Raw genomic sequence first — 20,005 nt, 5'->3', positions numbered from 1 at the left:
AATAAAGTCAGTCATCTGTGTAACAATTATCTAAATAAGTTCTAGGGTTTCTCCAACTTTCTACCAGGACCACGTGAATTTATTTAAAACTTATCACAGCGGTGATTTTTATAAACAAAAGACTTTATTCCAAATATATTTTACAGTTTGCTTGTAATTAAGATTGCTTTGCAGACTGAAATTTTATACTAAATTGAACAAGCAATATACAAAATGATGGTGTTTACTTAGGCCTACTTAATTCCTACGATGGTTCTGCTAATTTTTTTCCTTTTAAAACTAAATCAGTAGAGACATCAATATCAATGATAATATGAATTTCATCCTCTTGGTTATATTTTGAATAGCAACTAAGTACCATTTCATTTCATATTCACTTGTGTGTTTAGAAAGCAGTCTAATAGGGGAAGCAAAAGCTCATGTATGTGGATCTAATTAAAAAAATGATGATAGGTTGTGACCAGAGCCGAGCTGGTTTATTCTTGGTGGTACAAGTAGTTTGCTAAGCAAATCAGTAGAACAAACAAATTGTAGGACAGATGTTTTAGCCTGTTTAAAAAACACTATTTTTAAGAACTTTTAGCAATACTACTGCATACACTTTACATACTAATTACAACGCTTACTTATAAAACAGGTCTTCTCAGTTAGCTATCAGGTGGCTTTAGAAGCTAGGAAAAATAAATAATTATTTTTCATAAATAATTTTTAACTTAGGCATTGCACTAATTCATGCTTACCTTCACCTCCATTGTTATAACTGAGGTTTCAATGATAATGTCAAGTTATAAATGGGGATGACTTCTGAGCTTTAAAATTTGGTAAGAATGACAGTGTACTGCTTTTTTAAAAACACAAATATGGACTTTCTCAAACATCAATAACTGAAGTTGGCAAAATCGAGATACATTTTAAACAATGGGTTTCTTTCCACTACTGCCAGTATTTGTGTGGTTGTTCAAGGCATTGGCAGTGAAAAACACAATGTTTTATTGCCTGCTAGCCCTAAATATTCCGTAAGAAACTGAAAACAAAGGCCAAGACAATAAGTTTCTAAATTGGTGTATCACAAGACAAAACGAAGTGAACTTTATTCGACAGGAGAAAATGAGTGGTGGTTGGGACTTGACACCTCCGGTGAGCCAAGTTGTCATCCGACCCGATTTCCCCACTCATCGAAGCGATCCCCACGGTGCTGCTTCCTGAAGAAACGGGATCTGACTGTGACCAGCGTAGGCGTAGGTGGTCTCTTATAAACACTACACGGCAGGTTTCTCAACGTCTACCGTGGCTTTATTCCTTTCCAAAGAACCTCAATTTGCTTTCCAAACATTCGGTGGGTGTCGTTTGTGTGTTTCTGTTATATTTTGAGTGTTCCATTCTCCTGGAGACTGTGAAGCCCACTGTTTTGCAGTGAGGAACGTGAGAAGCAGGGAAACAAGGATAAGGTGTAAGCATGGTCCTGGTGGATCAAATGCCTTCAAAAACAACCTATGAAGAGAGAGACTGAGTGCTCTTTCCCATCTCAAACTCTTGTCTACTCACCGACCTTAAATTTTGAGGTTTTCACGTAGGCCTAAACTTGAAGTATGGTAGACAGTATGATCTGCAGAAGGGCCTTTAAAAGGTAGATGGAGGAGTAAAATAGCCCCACCTCCTGGTTGGTTTGAAACCCCGGAGAGCGCAGAATAATTTTTGGAGCTGTTAAACAGCAACAGCTTTGTCTCTGTCCCTAGATATTCTGATTAACTGCATCTGCACTTGGACCCAGGAATCTGCATTTCTAACATAAATTCTGAATGAGGTGGTCCACGGACAAGCTTTTGTACTCGTAAAATACAAGGTACACAGCGGGCAATGTGTTTGTAGGATATTTTGTTATCTGACCCAGTGTCTTGATACTTACTCAAAAAACTAACCAACCAACTAAACAAAAAGCCTTCCAGGCAACAATTACACACAGACCTATCAAAATAGAAAAAAAATTACTATGGTTTGAGAGATAAGCAAAAAATGGTCATTGGAAAAAAGGACTTTTTGTGTTTAATATTTGCTAAAAAGTTGGAGGTAGAATCTAGAGGCTAATGTCAGATTGTTAAACAATTTAGAATATTTGCTATTCAAAATTAGACAAAAGGAAGTTGAAAATTATACTTATTAATAATTTCATAATCTGAAATTTAAATTTTTTAAAATAAGCAACAGGATGAAAGACAACTCTGAAGTGGCGACAACTCACCCCACTGTGTCAGGTTTCGGAAAATGGCACTAAGGGTGCTTCTGGCTGCAGGGTCAAACTCAAGTATGTGCACAAGAGGGGTGTCTATTGACATTACAGTGAAGCTGTAACACGGTCTGCCTGTCCTTCTCAGAATGGTCACCTTTAAGAATTAAAGCCTTCGTTTTCAGTTCGAAGTACACTTCAGGAAGTGGGGTTATTTATGTTGAAGACAAAATTATTTTTGATACCTTTGCTCTTTTCGTAAGAAAACTGATTGCCCTTTCATAACAATAATTGTGAAAAGAAACACAATATAATATGTAAAGAACACATTTGCTGTTTTTATTGGTGCCTTGCATGGCAGTAATACTGAAAAAAAAGAGAATGCAAAAACAAAAAAACAAAAACAAAAACAGGTTGGTGGCAACCCACATCTTTTTTTTTAAGAGCACATAAACTCCTGTTTTATTTTTATTGTGGCATGAATGATAACATAAAACCAAAAACATGAAAATATACAACTTATATTACACTATGTGTTATGAACAAAATATAAATCTATAACTCTATGTTATATTTACATAATTATTTATTTTATTAAATTTCAAGTGAGATGGTAGGTTGCACATACTTTGTTTTAAGCTCCAGGCATTTGATTGTCTCTTTTCTACTTTTTTTTTACCATTTTCACTCATAAAATCCAAAATGTTAGAAGGACGAAGAGCTTTAGAGCCAGTGGAGCTATATAAATACTGTTTAGTGAACCAGTGACAGCAACACTGGGGAGGACAGGAGTCAATCAGTAGAAAACTCAACACAACATCATTTTCAACCTGGGAAACTGATAGTTACAGGGAATTTTAAAATTAAATACTGTAAAAGCCTGTCTAAACAAAAACCTATGCCCCATAAGACAAAGAGATATCTGAACCACTTTAAGTGGGCTTCATATTTTTCTTTGCAGACCCCATAATTTTTATTTTACTATTAACTTGATAAACAAATATCTTATAAACCTGTTTGTAAATATATAGTTGTTTATTAAAATTCAATAATTTACCTGTTAGAATGATTGAAAATGTAATTATTTGTGATGTTTTAAATGTGACATAAGAAGATTCTTCTGGGAACAGTAACAACTTCTGGATTAAGAAAATATCTGAAATGGGACCATGAAATACTTGAATAATTACCTTTAAATGAATTAAGGTAAAAGTCTACTCCAGAAACCAAAGCTATGAAATGATTTCATCAAAGAAAACTTATATTTGTTCCTTATAAGAGGATTTGGTTCCAATAATAATTATGTTCTTGGGGGGGGTGGGATTTTATACATGGTTAACTCTTAACTGCAGATGCCAAATAAATGTTTAAAATTGACTGAACTGGTTTAAGTATAAGTGTACTGAAGAATACCTTTTGTATTTTAACCAATTATAGTAACTAGCCGGATTATGAGTAACTTATAAATGAGCAACTTTAACTTCCTTTTCTCCAGTAATGCTCTCTCAGATTCATATTAAAACATGACTGTTTCCAGAGGAACTGATTACAACAGCCATAAAAAGCAGAATTCTGGCACACTTATTCTTCGGTTCTGCTGTGTATGTGTGTGTTTGAGGAGGGGGGAGAAGGAGGGGGGAGAGGGAGGGGCAGAGAGAGAGGTGAATGAGGAAGTAGGGAAAGGAAGGAGAGAGGAGGGAGATTATGTTCATTTTGGTTTGATATTACTTTCATTTCCTCTGCCTTATCTGTTTTGGTCACCATGGGGCACAGAAAAAGAATACAAGGTTTTAGGATCCTTTACAAAAATTATAAACCAATCAAATGCCAAAAAGGCAATGTGTTAACACAGTATGTTGCTATTCATAGCACCTTTATCAAATAACTTCAAAGCACTTTAAACATTAATATAATTTTTTGTTTCTTTTGGGGAAAACTAAGGCAAAGAAATTGTAACACCAATGAGATGTCAGAACAAGAGACTATAATGCTGGGTTATGAACTTGTTTTTTGTTTCAGTCCATGAACAGTTTAGTCTCTTATGACATAAATTTAACTAAATAAAATTATCTTATGAATTTCAGCAGTTAAAGGTCACCATTAACAATTTTCTCTTTTAAATAAAACAAGATAAAAAGCAAACACAAAGGACAGAGGTGTCTTGTCGATTCACTGGTATGTCGGTTAGAATTGGTTTCAGCCATGAACGCCCGCGAGTGGCATTTACCTGGAGCTAAAACAAAGTATTCTTGTAGCCCAAAGTCATGAAATGAAAACCAAGTACTTTTATAACATGGAGTAAAGTAAGTATCCAGCAAACGTGAGAGGTGAACCCACATAAATCAGAGAGAATTTCTTAATGAAGACAGAACAAATTTTTTAAAGTCTGTTTCACATTGTACGTAATAACGATATAAAAACAAGTGTCTAATTTTTTCTTATCCAGAGTGCTTAAAAACAAAATAAAACAAACAAAAACAAAAAAATTGGCTCTAGATGACTGAGGCAATTAAATAACTAAAATGACTATGAGAGCATAAGTTAATTAAGATTGAACACGACCCTCCTATTAATTCACTCCTTTGTATTAAACACCAGAACTTGACATTATTGGGGCCAGATTTTTTTAAAGGAAAAAACTTATGGAAGGAGCAGTAAAATGATCTGGGTAGATGTGTGTGTGTGTGTGTGTGTGTGTGGAAATTTATTTTAAATATCTAACAGCTTATTGGCTGCACTTCCAAATCAGAGCAGAATAGAATAGAAAGGGAGAAATAAATTATACATAACTTACTAATCTGGGAACAGCTGACCATTATTATTATTATTACTATTATTATTATTATTTTATCATCATCATCATTATTACAACACTAGCAAAAAAGAGGCAGTTCAAATGAAAATACAGTCATCAAAAACAAACAGAAAAACAAACAAAACAAAATCTCTGACATGCAGGATATGATCAGCTCCTCCAAGCAAAACCCCAGAGCAAATCTTTTAAGAGAGAAAAATGAAAAGGACTTTTTCCTTATTTATATGTAAAAATCAAATTTTAGAGTCAGGTTTCGAAGGGGGGGAGATAAGAAAGTGATGACTGGAGTTAAAATCATAGCACATCAAACCACTGGTGGGAGTACTTACTGTCTGATACTTCTGCACAAATAATGGCAACTGACTTTAAATGAGTTTGCATTTATTTATACAAGCCCTACCACCGCCTTAGCATTTGGCTGGCAAAATTTAAACAAGCAGTCCCGTCACCATCCGTTGTCGCTCTACGCGCGCACGTACTCTGCTGGAACCTCAACTTGGACTCCAGTGGACTCGTCTGACAGCGAGGGAAGAGTGGCGGCAAAGATCGCTGGGTTCAGCCAGTCTCCATTGTGCTGGGCTGCAATGACTTTGAATCAAATCCTGCTTTTTTGGCATGAGAGGCATGTGGCCTACAATTCTGAAATGCAAATGGCCTCCACCTCGTGTAATGGAGAGATGAAAAGTACCTTATAAAATCATCAGTTCCATTTCCTCATCAGGAGAGGATGGAATGTTGAAGAAATAAGCTAATTCTCTATTTCTGCAAAATGGGCAAATATAGTCAAGGAAAACAATTGTTTTGCTCGAAGTTATCAACAGGAAAAACAAACAGAAATCATTAAGTAGCAAACATTAGTGAAACCAAGTGACCGGGGAGAGGGGGCATCTGGGAGCAGCTTGCTAGTAGCTTCCATATTATACACGCACACGTCTCTTGTACAGGGCCACCGGATTCATCCAATAATAATCGTATTAGAAATTTAAAAATATAATTTCTGAGCCCTATATTGGTTAAGTTGTCATTTGAAGTGCAAAGTCAAGGTCAAGGTTGCTTCTAGACCAGTCACTTAAGAGGATGTGGGATTTCATCCCCAGGTGTGGGTTTAACTCACAATGGTCCAACGTTATTCCTATTAGTACCGTAGTCACACACGTACATACGCACACACACAAATCCAAGATCAGAAAATATTTTTCTCTAAATTTCTTATGTCTCTCTCTCTCTCTTTTCACCTGAGAACAGCACCTACAGTTTCCATTAAAAAAAAGTCAAATCTCACCAGCTGCTGGTATTTCAGGTTTTTCAAGGGATTGTCTAAGATATAACACTGTCCTAACTTAAGAAGGAACAGGAAAAAGAAAAGGAAAGAAATGCACTGGGTCAACACTTCAGTACAAATTTGGCACTTGCTCAAAGATGTAGTGTGGTGTGCAACAGATAAAGTCCTCTAAAGAAAATAATTGCTTATTTTGTGATGGATAGCAAGGAAGTTAAAAACAGGCTCTTTTTCCCTCTTCCGCCCCGCCCCCATGCACAGACTTCCATCTTTAAAGTATAGAGATGGAGAAGGTGGAGAGAAGTAAAGAGAAATTCATCTTTCTTTTTTCTGTCAGGTGCATTACAAAAAAAAAAGGAAAAGAAAAAACAGGAAAGGAAAGAAAAAGAAAAGGAAAACCCCCAGAAAACTCCCAAAACAAAGCAAAACTTATTTCTTTTTAAAAATTGTAGCACAAAACAACAAAACACATTCACAAGCCACTTGTTGGCACTGTGTACCTGAGTGAGAATTTCTAGAACATTGTAGAACAAACAGCCATAAAGTTTATTTAAAAAAAAAAGTTGACGGGTAAGACTTCAGTGCTTGAATGTAGCAGCTGAATTACTGGCATTATTTTACCCATAGCTTATTTCAATCTCTTGTTGTTGATATTGTTGTTTGCTTGTTGTTGTTGTTGTTGTTGTTTTTTCTTTCCAAGCCTTTTGAGGCTGAGGTCTATTAGTCAGCTGATGTCCCAACTATTTAAGACTAACAGTTAAAGTAACAGTCAGTGTATGAGAAAGTTAATGTGCTTGGCCACTGGTAAGGATGAACCAGCTAGGGCTTCTTTAAGTCCTAAGGTCACAACAATCTTTTGACCCTTATCAGTTGGCTTGTCCTGCGATATGGTTTTCACTGTCACTCCCATAATCTACATCTGGGTCATCCTCTTCCTCATCGTACTCATCATAAATTTCTCCGTTGATGTCCTCAGCCTGTATCTCTTCTTTGATATGTGGCTCCTCTCCTTTCACACCGTAAGTGCTCTGGATGACGGGCATTCCCGGCTCTGGGCTGCTGGACACGCTTGAGTGCTCGGAGGGCAGGTGAGGGGAGGGCATTCCGGCCATGGTGATGGCTCCCGGGTACACAACACCAGCAGTAGCGATGGGGATCTGTGCTTGTTGCCTGTCAGAGAGAAATTCCCCAAAAGAGACCATGGTGAGTGAATAGTTAGGGGCAGGCCTTGGTATATAATGAACTGGCTCAGCTTGTCCAACTCTGAGGCAGTGAGTTTCACCCTATTGCCCAACATTTTAAAAACTGTATCCTCCTGTGATTCTAATGCCTCACTTCCATGTAGTGCTTTATAGATGACAAGACACAGGTGTTACTCACTGGATTCTTAAAATAATTCTGTTCTGTTACTATTCTATTTTATGAAAAAATTGAGGTGCAGAAAGATTAAGCTAAAGAACCAGAGTCCTGGACCCCAAGTTAATTTTTTCCATCATTACAGCATGCAGAAATATTTTTAAAAAGAATTATAGTTCAATTTTAATGGGAAAATCCTAAAGTATTAGACCTCTGAAAAAACCCCCACAACTGCCCAGAAGTCACCAGAACTGAACAATATCACTGTTTTCCTAGCCCCTGGCATAGTTTTAGGTGGGGGTAGGAAACAGGGCCAGTCTTATGAGTGGACAGTCTCTGAAACCGCAGTGGCTGAAGGGCTGAGAAGGATCCTGCACTTGTCTTGAAGATTTGTTGTCACACTCTTGAAATTCTAAATACCTTTTAAACAGGGACCCTGTATTTTCATTGTGCACTGGGATCCACAAATTATGTAGCAGGAAGGGATTAATAAGTGGTGTTCATTCATGCATTTTTTTCCACTCATTCATAGGTTCATTATTTCCCCAATAAGTATTGGGTTTCATTCTTAGCTTTGAGAAGAGCCAGGCACTGGCATCTGAATCACAGACCCTTGGATGAAGCCGGGATGAGCCTTTCAAGGGAATGGAGGGGATGGGGCAGATTGCAAAAGGTTTTTTCTAAGGTATCCTCTGACCATTTTCATAACCGTATTTATTCTTAAAAGCAGTTGGGATCTTACTAACTTTCGTTCTAAATATGAGCAACTGTATTTCTGTGTTTTCTTGAGAAAATTCTGCAGAAGTGATGTGGGTACAGGCAGCATATTATGGGGTGGTTAACAGCATCGCTGTAGGAAGCAGGTAAAACATCCTGAGAGCTGCATCCTTCATGCAGAAGGGAACTTCCCCATTCACACCTGCTTGGGCCCTAAATAGAGTTCTTACTCTACAAAGGCCACACATGGGCCTGGACAGCCCAGTAACCCCTCTATACTCAGAAACTAGTGTTTCTTGCTTTTGAAATCATTTTTATATTGATTTCTCAACTCGATTGTTAGTTGGGGTGGCATTTATCTCTGTCAATCCTTGGAAGTAATGAAAGCCAACAAGGAAAAGAACCAGTAACACTTCAAAGTTTTTAATAGCAAACTTCAAAATTATTTACTTTCAGATATTAGATTTGCAAACCAGCCATAAACAAAGTGTACATTAGAGCCGTTGTTCTGGGAGCTTAGAGTGAAGACTGTATTCTTTTCCAGGGTCGTGTGGGGGAGTTTAGTTTCTGAAAACACACTACGTTGAGGTTCTTTTTCAAAATCCTGCTTTGCCAACTAAACGATTATGTTTCACATCTCATCGAGTGTAAGAGGAGTGCTCCCTAGAAAAACAGGACTGGAAGGCCCATACCCGACGTTGAAGTACTGCCGCATCTCCTGCCGCCTGTTCCGCATGATGGCCTTGTATTCACCGATGCGCAGCTTTTTGCCGTCCACGAGGCAGGTGCGCTTGGGCCTGGGCTTGTATTTGTAGTCAGGGTACTTCTCCAGGTGCTGCTTGCTGAGACGGGCCTGCTCCTCATAATATGGCTGTTTCTCTAGGTTTGTCATAGCTTTCCAGCGAGACCCTGTGAGAAAAAGGAGGTTAGGATTCCAATTTGTGCAGCTGCTAAGGATCCAAAAAAGATACACCCGAGAACAAGAAAATCTAAAGTGAAAAGTTAGGCTCAAACCCAGAAATACATAATCATGTTTCTGATTCATAAGCATTGACTCCGGAGGTGAGATTCCACAAGGATGGAGGTGTTAGTGGTTCTGTCCTCAAAGAAACTGTACACCCGAAGGTACAAAATCTGGGCAATATATATATTTTTTCTGGCACGAACTAACAACTTAGCCAAAGTTGTCTGGTATGTGCTTAAAAGCTCACAGATAATTTAAAGGATATATCTTTCATTTCAGTATTAGACCATGTTATAATTCACGTGTGAACTGAAAAATTATGCAAGAACTCATTACATATTTTGAATCTGAGGTTAATTATATAGTTTTTAGTGATTTTATGTAGAGACACATTACTTACGACAAAGGTTTCTAATGTTTATTATGTGTAATTCTCTTTCTCCCAACATGTTTAAGTATATTTACAGTTTAAAAATTCATCTCATTCAAATTTTAATTATAAAATATTATATTAACACATATACACTGTTTAACTACTGTGTGCTAGGAATTGTGCTAAAATTTCACATAAAAAGTCTCATTTTCACCTGGCACCACAATCCTGTAATATAGGCAGCATTTATACCTATTTCCATAAGCTGAGAACATTGAAATTCAAACAGATGAAGTAACTTACCCAAGGTCACACAACTATGAAATTGCAGATTTGTGACTCTAAATCACGTGGCGGAATTGAAAGCGTGCTGTAATGGAGGTCTTTACGTACCTACACCCACGTACTATACGTGATCTAGCAGAAGTCAGAACTTCAGTAACAGGTAAGTAAGACTCTTCTCTTAAGGAAACACTGCCAGTAATATGTTATGTCATTTCCTGTGATAAGTATGCATTAATAATGTTAACCCATTATTTTTTAACTTAATTAATTAAAACCTGTCAATAATTTCCCCTTCTTTTTCCTTTTAATTTTGGTTTGGATTCAACTAGGATTGCAAAAAGCAACTATTAAAGCTTAATTACAAATAGTTTATGCAAGTTCTCAATGTAGATACGATTTCAAGCTTAGATTCTATCAGTATGCCTAAGTGTAGTACTAACAGAAGTTGTAGTAGTAATGTTTATTTTTTATTGAGTGTGTGAAAAAAAATCTATTTGAAGGTGGAGTGTATTTATCTGCAAGAATTCAGTTGGTACTGCAGTTTTCACCTGCCTTCCAGAGTCATCTAAGCAAGATCTTAAAAGCTTTCCAATGGGTTCATTACTCAGACATAATTCCATCTCAAATGCAAATAGTCCTGATGAACAGTTCTTACAGAGAATTTGTCAATATGGGCTGTTATATTTATTGAAGAAATACGGTGGAAGGGATAATATCTCTTTCCTTAGAATTGTTTCTTATTGGAACAGATGTTGCCCCGGTGGGTATATCCACACAGCTGTTACAAAGATTTATAAACAGATTCCTGATCTAGACAGTCAATATGATTTTATTCTGTTTACAATAGAAACCTAGGTTGCAGTTCAAATAATAGAATTTCTTTTTCTATTCTTTTACCAAATTTGTGCTTAATTAGCGGTATCCAACATTGTCTTTTGTAGGTAGTCTCATATTCCTTATTGCCCAACATTATTTTCTAGAAGTATTTGAAAACCATTGTTATTTTCACAGGTATATACACAGATAAAGTTTTAATACTGTTGAACTGAATCAATTCTTGTAGTGGAGTTTCTTACATGTATATATAATATGCCAGAATTTTAGACCTTGAATCATGGAGTGAAAAAGTGAGCTGATCAAAAATAATTTACTGAATAATTATAGGAATACACTGAAAAGTAGATCAAGAATGTTTGACTTAAAATTCACTAGTTACCTTTATCACCACATAGAACAAAAAAACTAACATTCTCATTTCAAACAGGAGTGGCCTCTGATACTTCCCTAAGTTTAAATACTCTATAAGAATGTTTCTCTAAGAAATGAAAATGTTTATGCCTCATGGTACCCTGCCTTGGTGTGTGAAAACTCTTTAGTTTTCCCACTGTGTGGATGATGCTGTTTTAGTTACTGGATATGCAGTGGTGAATCATTACAGCTCTTCTTACAGTAAAGAAGAAATATATTAAACAGATAATTATAAATTTATTATTTTAATTATAATTGAGGAAAGTACAAGAAGCTATAAGAACATATATAGTAAAGAGGTGAAACCAATCTTCTGTAGGTGAAGAAGGCTCTGCTGCAGAAATGACTCCTACTGGTATTAGAGAGAGAAGAGCATCCTGTGCAGGAAGAACGGAATGGTCAAGGCCTTGCAGTAGGAAGGGGGATTGGAGGAACTTCAAGAGAGTTAGGTGTGGCTAAAAACAGAGAAAAAATGGAGATATATATACCCACACCCACACATACACACATAGGTAAAGTTATATTCATCTTTAATAAAAGATGAATAAATTTTCTAAATCTTACATGACCTGGAATGACAAAATATTTAGACATTTAGTAATATAATTTCTCTGGAGTTATCACTGAATCCTGAGCTACATTTTAAAATATGGCCATATCATAGTTACTAGTCCCTTTAAAATTAAGAATTAAGATACCTTAATAATTTTCTGAGTACAGGTCTTTTACCTCCTTGGTTAAACTTATTCATATATATATATATATATATATATATATGCAATTGTAAATGGGATTGTCTTTGTAGTTTCACTTCGATAGTTCATTATTAGCGTATTTTAAAAAATAGCTTAAGCACTGACTGGGGTACAATGGCTCCCTGTTCCATTTTATGAGAGGGCAAGAAAGTGTTTCAGTTTAGTGGCAAATGCAGTTTTACTCTTTAATAATGATTTCTGAATAGAGATAACCAAATGACAAGGTAGGTTTTGGTTTCAATGGCTTTGCAGGTCCCACCACTGCAATGCAACCCCCTGAAAGCCACTAGATGAGAATGATAGGACAGCATTTCATGTACTCCAAAAGTATGAAAACATCAGCTCAATTTGGGTGTGACTGGTTGCTTCTCCTGGACCACGGACAGGGACTAAGTTCCTTGTTTTGGCAGAAGACTGGCCTTTGACAATTAAAAATAGAGAAGGACATTTGGGTATTCCTTCCGATGACAAGAGGAAGATTTGGTCAAAAATATCGGATGTTCAGGAGAAAGGAAGAAGGGGTCTTGACAGTGCTTTTTTCCTTTCTGAACTTGGCAATATAATAAAAATGAGGAGTCTTAGCTGAGCAACACTGTCATCTCCATGGGGTCTGTAATGAATTTGCACACTTCACTCCAACTACTGTATGTCTAATCAGAAAAAGATGTCCCCCATTCCCTGATCTAGTGCCAAGCAGTAAAAGGTGATTCCTTATGTTAACAATTTCAGCAGAATGGCTTATTAAAACCAGATTTTAGGGTATTATAAAATGCTTAGAAGCCCTTTAAAATGTCAACTAGGATCCCCAGAGACTATGTAAAATGTCAACCCAGCTCAAGCGCCTGTTTTAAGCAGAATGAATTAGCGGCGTGCTGTCGGAGGCTGTTATCCAAAACAATCAGTAAAAAGGACAACATCAAGCTTTCTCTGTACTTTTTTATGAAATGGCCATTCAGAATAATCTCATGTATATTTAAAGATCACTTATGTATTTGAAGCTATGACTAAATATTGAGGTTCCCAACACCTCGGTGATTTCTTTTTCCTCACTATGTCTTTATTAATGCAACTTCATTGAAAAGTCTGAAATTAGGCAGCACTCTCCTTCAGGTAGTCTATTATTATAATGCAATCATACGGCTACTGCAATATTCCTAACTTTTAACCAGAAATGAGTTCTTTTAGCTGGTCATCTCTTTCCCATAAAGGCTTTTGCTAAATTTTCCTATAATATTTCACATCATCAAAACTGCTATGTCTCTCATACTCAGGATGAAGTTCTCACCAGTGATTATCAGCTTTTTAGTATTCTGACAGATGAGTTTAGTGACATAAAGACAATTTAAACAATCTTAGTATTTAGTTGGTTTTACTTTTACAGTTGGGATTTCTATTGGATTGGCTAAAAAGTTCATTAGGCTTTTTCATAAGAGAGCTCTAGTAGTGCTTAGTTGTCTCTAACTTCATTCAAAACAATTTTGTTAGATTGTATTGTGACAGCTGTAATACCAGTGTGTGTTTTAAAAAAAAGTTAACAAAATTGGTGAAGTTTTGTGTAGCCATTTTAATATCAAAGGTGGAAGAAAATAAGCAACACTTTGGACATATTATGCTTTATTATTTCAAGAAAGGTAGAAATGCAACTGAAATGCAAGAAAAAGTTTCGTGCAGTGTATGGAGAAGGTGCTGTGACTGATCGAACGTGTCAAAAGTGGTTAGTGAAATTTCGTGCCGCAGATCTCTCGCTGGAGGATGCTCCACTGTCGGGTAGACCAGTTGAACTTGACAGTGATCAAATCGAGACATGAACTGAGAACAATCAACATTACACCATGCAGGAGATAGCCGACATACTCAAAATCTCCAAATCAATACAGTTATTGGTGAAAAGGAAAACAAGTCCCTTTTGTTTTATGAAAAAAACTAAACAAGATGTTTTGGCCAACCCAGTAATTTGAAAATTATGATAAAATATGAAATATGGTTACCTAAAGCATTTTATTCATTTCTAGAGTCTTTCCAAATGAAACAGGTATGATGTTTTTTAAAGAATGAATAAGTCCATATGTCAGGTAGAAAATAGTCATAAAATGAAAAAATGGATCAGAGATGGTAAGAGATGCAAAAAATGTGCATTTCCCTTTGATGAATTCCATTATTTGATTATACAAGTATATACACTTTTATACTTAAGTATTCACATTTCCTAGGTACACCTAAAGCTTCATATCCTTTTAAAAATGACATTTATTTAAAAATCTCAAAATCATTTCAGATGAAAACTGAGACAGAAGTTTAAGTGGTTAGCATTTTTTGTTTGTTTTGATCTCTACAAATGCTTGCTGTGGACTGCTCGGCATTGAGTACATTGTTGAGAATATGGGATCATAAAAACACATGTATACGTTTAATAGCTACTTTTAGGTGATCAGTTGCTTAATGTAAATACTCAAAAGGGACACTATATTAACTACATGTAGTTCCAAAAGTATTATGAATTTTAATAAAGTTTTAATAACTTAAACAAATTTTGTTACCTATTTATTAAAGCTAAAATTTGTTGATAGAGTTAGGTGTTCCTGTTGCATTTTTATCATTTACCTCTTAGAAGGCTGAGAATAAATAATCAAAACTTGCTTAGGTTGTCCAGTAACTGGCTATCACAGTACTTGAAGATGAAGATGCTGATGATGCCAATAATGATGGTGATGATGCACAAAAGAAATGGAATCTTCCCTTCCTCTTCTCTGGGATTTAAATCAGTCAATAACAGTCAGTACCCTTTCCCTTCACCCATCTGTCCGGTGTGCTTCAGTGTCGATGTAGGTAGGGTAACTATGAACCATTCTATCTGCTTGACATGAAGTGCAATGGCACTACGGAAACGCACGCTCTCCATCTTGTTAGTCCCGGCATTGCAAACCAGCTTGTAGTTCTAGTCCTGGAGCAAACACCATCTCCACCCGACCCCTCCCACACCACATGGTGAATTCCACAGTTGAAAAGGGAAAAGATAAATATGATCGATACCAATATTGACCGGCTCATATGAAACAAACTTTTATCCTCTAAGGGGAGGGATTTGGGGGACTGGGTGAAAAAGGTGAAGGGGTTAGAAGTGCAAAATAGTAGTTACAAAATAGTCACAGGGATGTAAAGTACAGCATAGGGAATATAGTCACTAATATTGTATTGTATTACAACAATTAGTATAGAGACACAGAACTAAATAAATTAGCTGTGGTAACTGGGCACATTTCTCAATGAACACGGACTGTTTCACCATCAGAAGAAAAGGCTCCGACGATGGTACTTACTTTTACATATGCAGATAACACGAGCTGGCTGGCCTCCAAACCTAGGATCTTTCAACAAGTGTAGAAAACAGCACTGTACATTTAATCCGTCCATCACTTAACCTGTAATACTTTTCTTACCCAGTATCTTGCTGATGTTGGAGTTGTGCATGTCAGGAAAGGCTTGAAGGATTTTTCTTCGTTCATCTTTAGCCCACACCATGAAGGCATTCATTGGACGCTTTATGTGGGGTTCATTGCTACCACGCCCCCTGGATTCCCTATAAATTCTTGATTCTGAGACTCCAGCACTTCCTAAAACCAGGGAACGTTGTTTCACATTAGTGTTAAAACTTTTGGCATTTCTACTCCTTTCATTACTGTCTTTTAGTCTATTAAAATATCTGAAAATAAACAGTACATGTGATAATGGTACTTCCAGTTCTTAAGACAGATGCTTGTTTATGAAGCGTTTGTGATAAGACTTGTGGTGGCAAATGTTGTATTTTTAATCCATTTATACTGCATTTCCCTTTCTTACAATGGTGGATTATTTCACCCTTTACTTTTAAGAGCACCAAAGAAACTTGAATACGGGATCTTTGATGCAAACTGGAAAGAGAAGAGTTGGATTAGATCACGACAGGGAGGCTCTGTAGATATATTAAATAGGGGAGAAGCTCACCAAACTGTGAAACACTAATACATTCTACAGAATGGATGTGTACAGGTAGGTGGGTGTCTCTGCTACCTACGGACTATTGGAACATAAAGTATTCCCGCCCTTTTCCTCTCTTGGAGGTTACAAAATTGAAATGTTGCTAGCTTAAATTTGGAGGTTAAAGTATAATATCACCTGTAATGTGTCTGGCTTTTCTTTGAAATTATGTGCTAATAATAAGTGCAGCAAATATGCTGATGCAGAATGATAGTCTGCTCCCCAAGATATACTTAAAATAGGAAAACAGGCAAATAAATAGTTGCATTACTCTGGTTTCTTAAAAAGTCAACAGCCACATTTAAGATAAAAATAATATACCCATTTCCCTTAACTTTGCTCCTAATGTCTAAGTTATCCAGAGACCCACTGAAAGTTACATTCCAATCAACGAGACTCATGATAATAAAACACAACCAAGAGTCACAGTGGAACCTCATGGAGCTGCAGTCACCGCCCTAGGTTTAATGTGACTTTGTAGAATAGCCACAGCAGATCAAAATGCTTCTACAGTACTTAGGTCTGGGGCAGGGGGGAGAGTGGGGGCAACACATGAAATTTTGACACTAAGTTTTCCAGGGTCATCATTATAAAAGGTGGAAGAGAGGATATTGATAGCATAATATTTTAAAAATAATTTGGAAGTCTTAGAGCATGTATTATTAATTTTAAAAAGCATTGTTTTTTTCTCCTTCAGTCTTCTTTCTTTCTTTTCTTAATTTGAAGGGATAAGAATCAACCACAATTGCCCACATTTGAAGACCTCTACAAAAGCAGACCAAAAAAACACACCGCATATATGTTGGTGGAGTTTCTCATTATTTTTCACCCATTATATGCTCTTTGGTCTCATGAAGATTGGCAAATATTTTGCATAAAAGCATGACTGAATTTAACAAACAACATAACAAAATTTTGATGTTTTAATGCTGATCACCATGCATATATTTTATCATGCTAATACAACTTAAAATTTATGAGGTGTGTTATACCAGTAATTGTTTTTTTTTACTGACAAAAATGAGTGCTAATATATGGTAACATCTTTCTAAAATGGGTTTGTAACTAGCAAATGATCATTTGCACATCTGCCTTTTCTTGTTCTTACACCTTACAGCAACATAAGCGATAAAATGAATGTTATGTGGCTTCATCAAAGCTAAACAAGCTCTTTGTATGTACTTAGGCCAGTTCTATCTTATCCAAGCAAAGTAGAAAATAGAAGGAAACGTTTGGATATAACAGGCCAGAAAAACACAGCCTTTTCTTGGCTATCCAGTAGAATAAAATTCAGTTTTGACAGAATTATCTGGTTAAACGCTCAAGTTTGGCTAGTCCCTTGGACAGTGCAGAATTGGACTTAAAAGAATTGGCCCAGGGCACAAATTGGCATTGTGTATTTTGGGAGATTCAAAGGCACTCCTCTGTCCTGAGGAACGGTTTGTCCTGGCACAGGCCTTTCCATAGGCAGGCAACTCCCTCTGGAATAGTAACAATTGGAAAACAGCACTCTCACAATACAGGTATGTCACCTGATACTGGAGGGACACTTCCAGCTGGGGCTTTGTGTAACAATACTTTTTTCTTTTCCCCTCTTTGTTGGTGCTATTAAAATTATAGTATCATTTTACATAGTTATCACTGTGGATGTGAGAAGTTCAGAGATGCAGACAATGAAGTGTCGAGGCATGTGAGGAAGGCAACACTGGTAGCTGGAGTTCCAGTTGGGTTACAGGGAGGGGTAGGCAGGATACCTACCTCACTGTATGGTACACAGTATAAGAGGGAAAAGTTTCAAAATGCAAGAAACCATCCTAAACACATCCTCTGAGTCATGTGTCCTGCCTGGTTTGACAAATGAAAACTGGAAAATGAGCCTATAGATACAAATTGCTGAAAAGTTTGTTTCAGGTGTAAGGGATAGAGAAGCTAGAGACAGGGTAGATGGTGATTGAGAATATTTGCTTTGGAATCATTCCATTTGAATCCAAGACCTGCCTCTGGCACTGACAGCCCTGTAACCTTGGGAAAAATGATTCAAAATTTGAGGACCAATCTCTTTATCCGTATGACTGCTTCTCTCACAGGCCATGCTCAGGATGAATGAGACGACTGACACAAAGAGCTCGGCCGAGGGCTTGGTTCATGGGGCCTGCTCCGCACACATGAGCTCCTCTTGTAATGATCAGGTATGAGGTCACTGTCTTGTATACTTTTTAGTAGTTGCAACTGGCACTAAATAGATACTTCTGTCCACTACTGGAATACATATGAAGAATTTTTACAAACCATCAGAATCTCCACTCATATTGAAATCCATCATGGCATGGCTAAATTTTCCTTCTTCATTCTGTTTAACTGCCAGTTGCTGAGTCAGACTCTCCAGTGTTGTTTTTTCCTGAAAAAAAATTTATAATGAGAGCTCAATCTGGAAATTGTAATAATTCCAAGACATTTTTCTTCTTGGGCCATAGATAATACATCAGCTTTGAGAAGGGATGGGATGTTGATTTATTCACCTTTGCACATTCAGCACCTTATGTAATTAAAGCAAGCGATCAACAGGATTTTGGAAGACACGCATTGTTAGAATCCCCTTTACAATCTCAGCATTTGGATTTGGTGTGCCAAAAAGATATATGCTGGGATCCTTGGAGATAACCTTCCCAAATCACAAAGTGTACATAGAAATTTCCCAAAATAAACCTGTTTTGTAACATTTGGAATGCCTACTTTATTTTTAGAAAGACAGGAGAAGTATAGAAGTGGCATGGGGCCCAGAGAAAGTCTTCCAATAGTTAGGTGACCAACTGATAGGAACATAATTCAAGACTACTGCCCCCTGGTTGCCGTCTCCTTAAATGCCATCTGCATTCCTCATGAAAGGGTAATGAAGACATTGAAATATTCATTGTTAATTGCTTGTCAAGGCTCTGTACATTCAATGTGAGTGCCTGCTACTTGGACCACAATTTGGTTTGGATTGCTAAGCCAAAATATTGAGTTGGCGAATTATTTGAAATACAAATATACCCAAATTAGATCTGCAAAGAAACCAAGTCATTTAAAAGCATGCAGTGCATGACTTGAATTCATGGAGAACATTGACATTGCAAACTAAATTATTTTCAAGGAAAATATAATGCTTAATACAAACTACAGGAGATATTAAACCACTTCAAAATTAACTGGATGAGTTTAAGAACAGAAAAAGCATGCAATGAAAGGTTTACAACTTTCTCTAGCACGCTCCATCATTGCTCTGAGGACAATGTGGTTCTAAAATAGTTATAAGAAAACCATCTATTGGACTTTATAAAACTTGCTCACATTTCTTCATAACTAGTCACCTCGTTTTCTGAAGAACACAGAACAAGTTAACCACATACACTGTGCAACAGCTATTGACACAATAAAATGTTCACAGGAAATAACTATTTAAGATAATTGTATTACAAGTGAAGAGCCTAAGTAGTGTTTCCACCAATAGCCAAAAGGGCACTGAAATGAATACAGAGCATGCTTTCCTCTGCACAGTCTCTGACAGTATGACAGTTGCACTTACTAGATAAAAAATTCTCTTACTTTAATAGCCTGGGATCTCCTATTCTCTGTATGTCAAATTTTGTATGTGACTTATTAAAAATATTTGTAAATTGTAAATCACTATAAAATACTGTAGGGAAACTGGGAATAAAATAGTTTTATCTACTTTAGGATTATCTAGTATGAACATTAAAATAAATTATCAATTTAAAAATATAGAGCCTGTCCCAATTTGTTTTGTGTGTAAAGTTGGTATTTTCAACTGCTTTATATGTTCTGGATTTTTTTCTGCTGAGAGTCTGCTGTATATATTTAGCTGAGCTCAGGAGCACTAAGGATACCAGCTCGACAGACTCTCTTTATAGTAAATGTAACTGTTGAAGTAGAAGACAGTTACATAAAAAAACCACATTCCATCAACATGATATG

The 20,005-nt window shown here is 36.6% G+C and overlaps 1 protein-coding gene across 21 annotated transcripts in view; it reads right to left on the bottom strand.

The window, feature by feature from the left end:
* Positions 1-2,542: 2,542 nt before the first annotated feature.
* SOX5 (SRY-box transcription factor 5) overlaps positions 2,543-20,005 on the bottom strand; it is a 908,025-nt gene continuing 890,562 nt past the window's right edge. For all 21 annotated transcript variants that reach the window (XM_053921733.1, XM_024575365.3, XM_053921734.1 and 18 more), the window contains 4 exons: positions 18,320-18,428; positions 15,454-15,627; positions 9,084-9,300; positions 2,543-7,488 (listed from right to left, as the gene is read on the bottom strand). In XM_053921733.1, the coding sequence (XP_053777708.1) occupies positions 7,185-7,488; positions 9,084-9,300; positions 15,454-15,627; positions 18,320-18,428 (804 nt within the window). In that variant the 3' untranslated portion in view covers positions 2,543-7,184. The remainder of the gene's footprint in view (positions 7,489-9,083; positions 9,301-15,453; positions 15,628-18,319; positions 18,429-20,005) is intronic.

Source organism: Desmodus rotundus, chromosome 3, assembly GCF_022682495.2.
Source record: "Desmodus rotundus isolate HL8 chromosome 3, HLdesRot8A.1, whole genome shotgun sequence".
NCBI classification, from domain to species: Eukaryota; Metazoa; Chordata; class Mammalia; order Chiroptera; family Phyllostomidae; genus Desmodus; species Desmodus rotundus.
The sequence above is the reverse complement of the archived record's forward strand: the minus strand, read 5'-3'. Positions and strand labels throughout refer to the sequence as shown.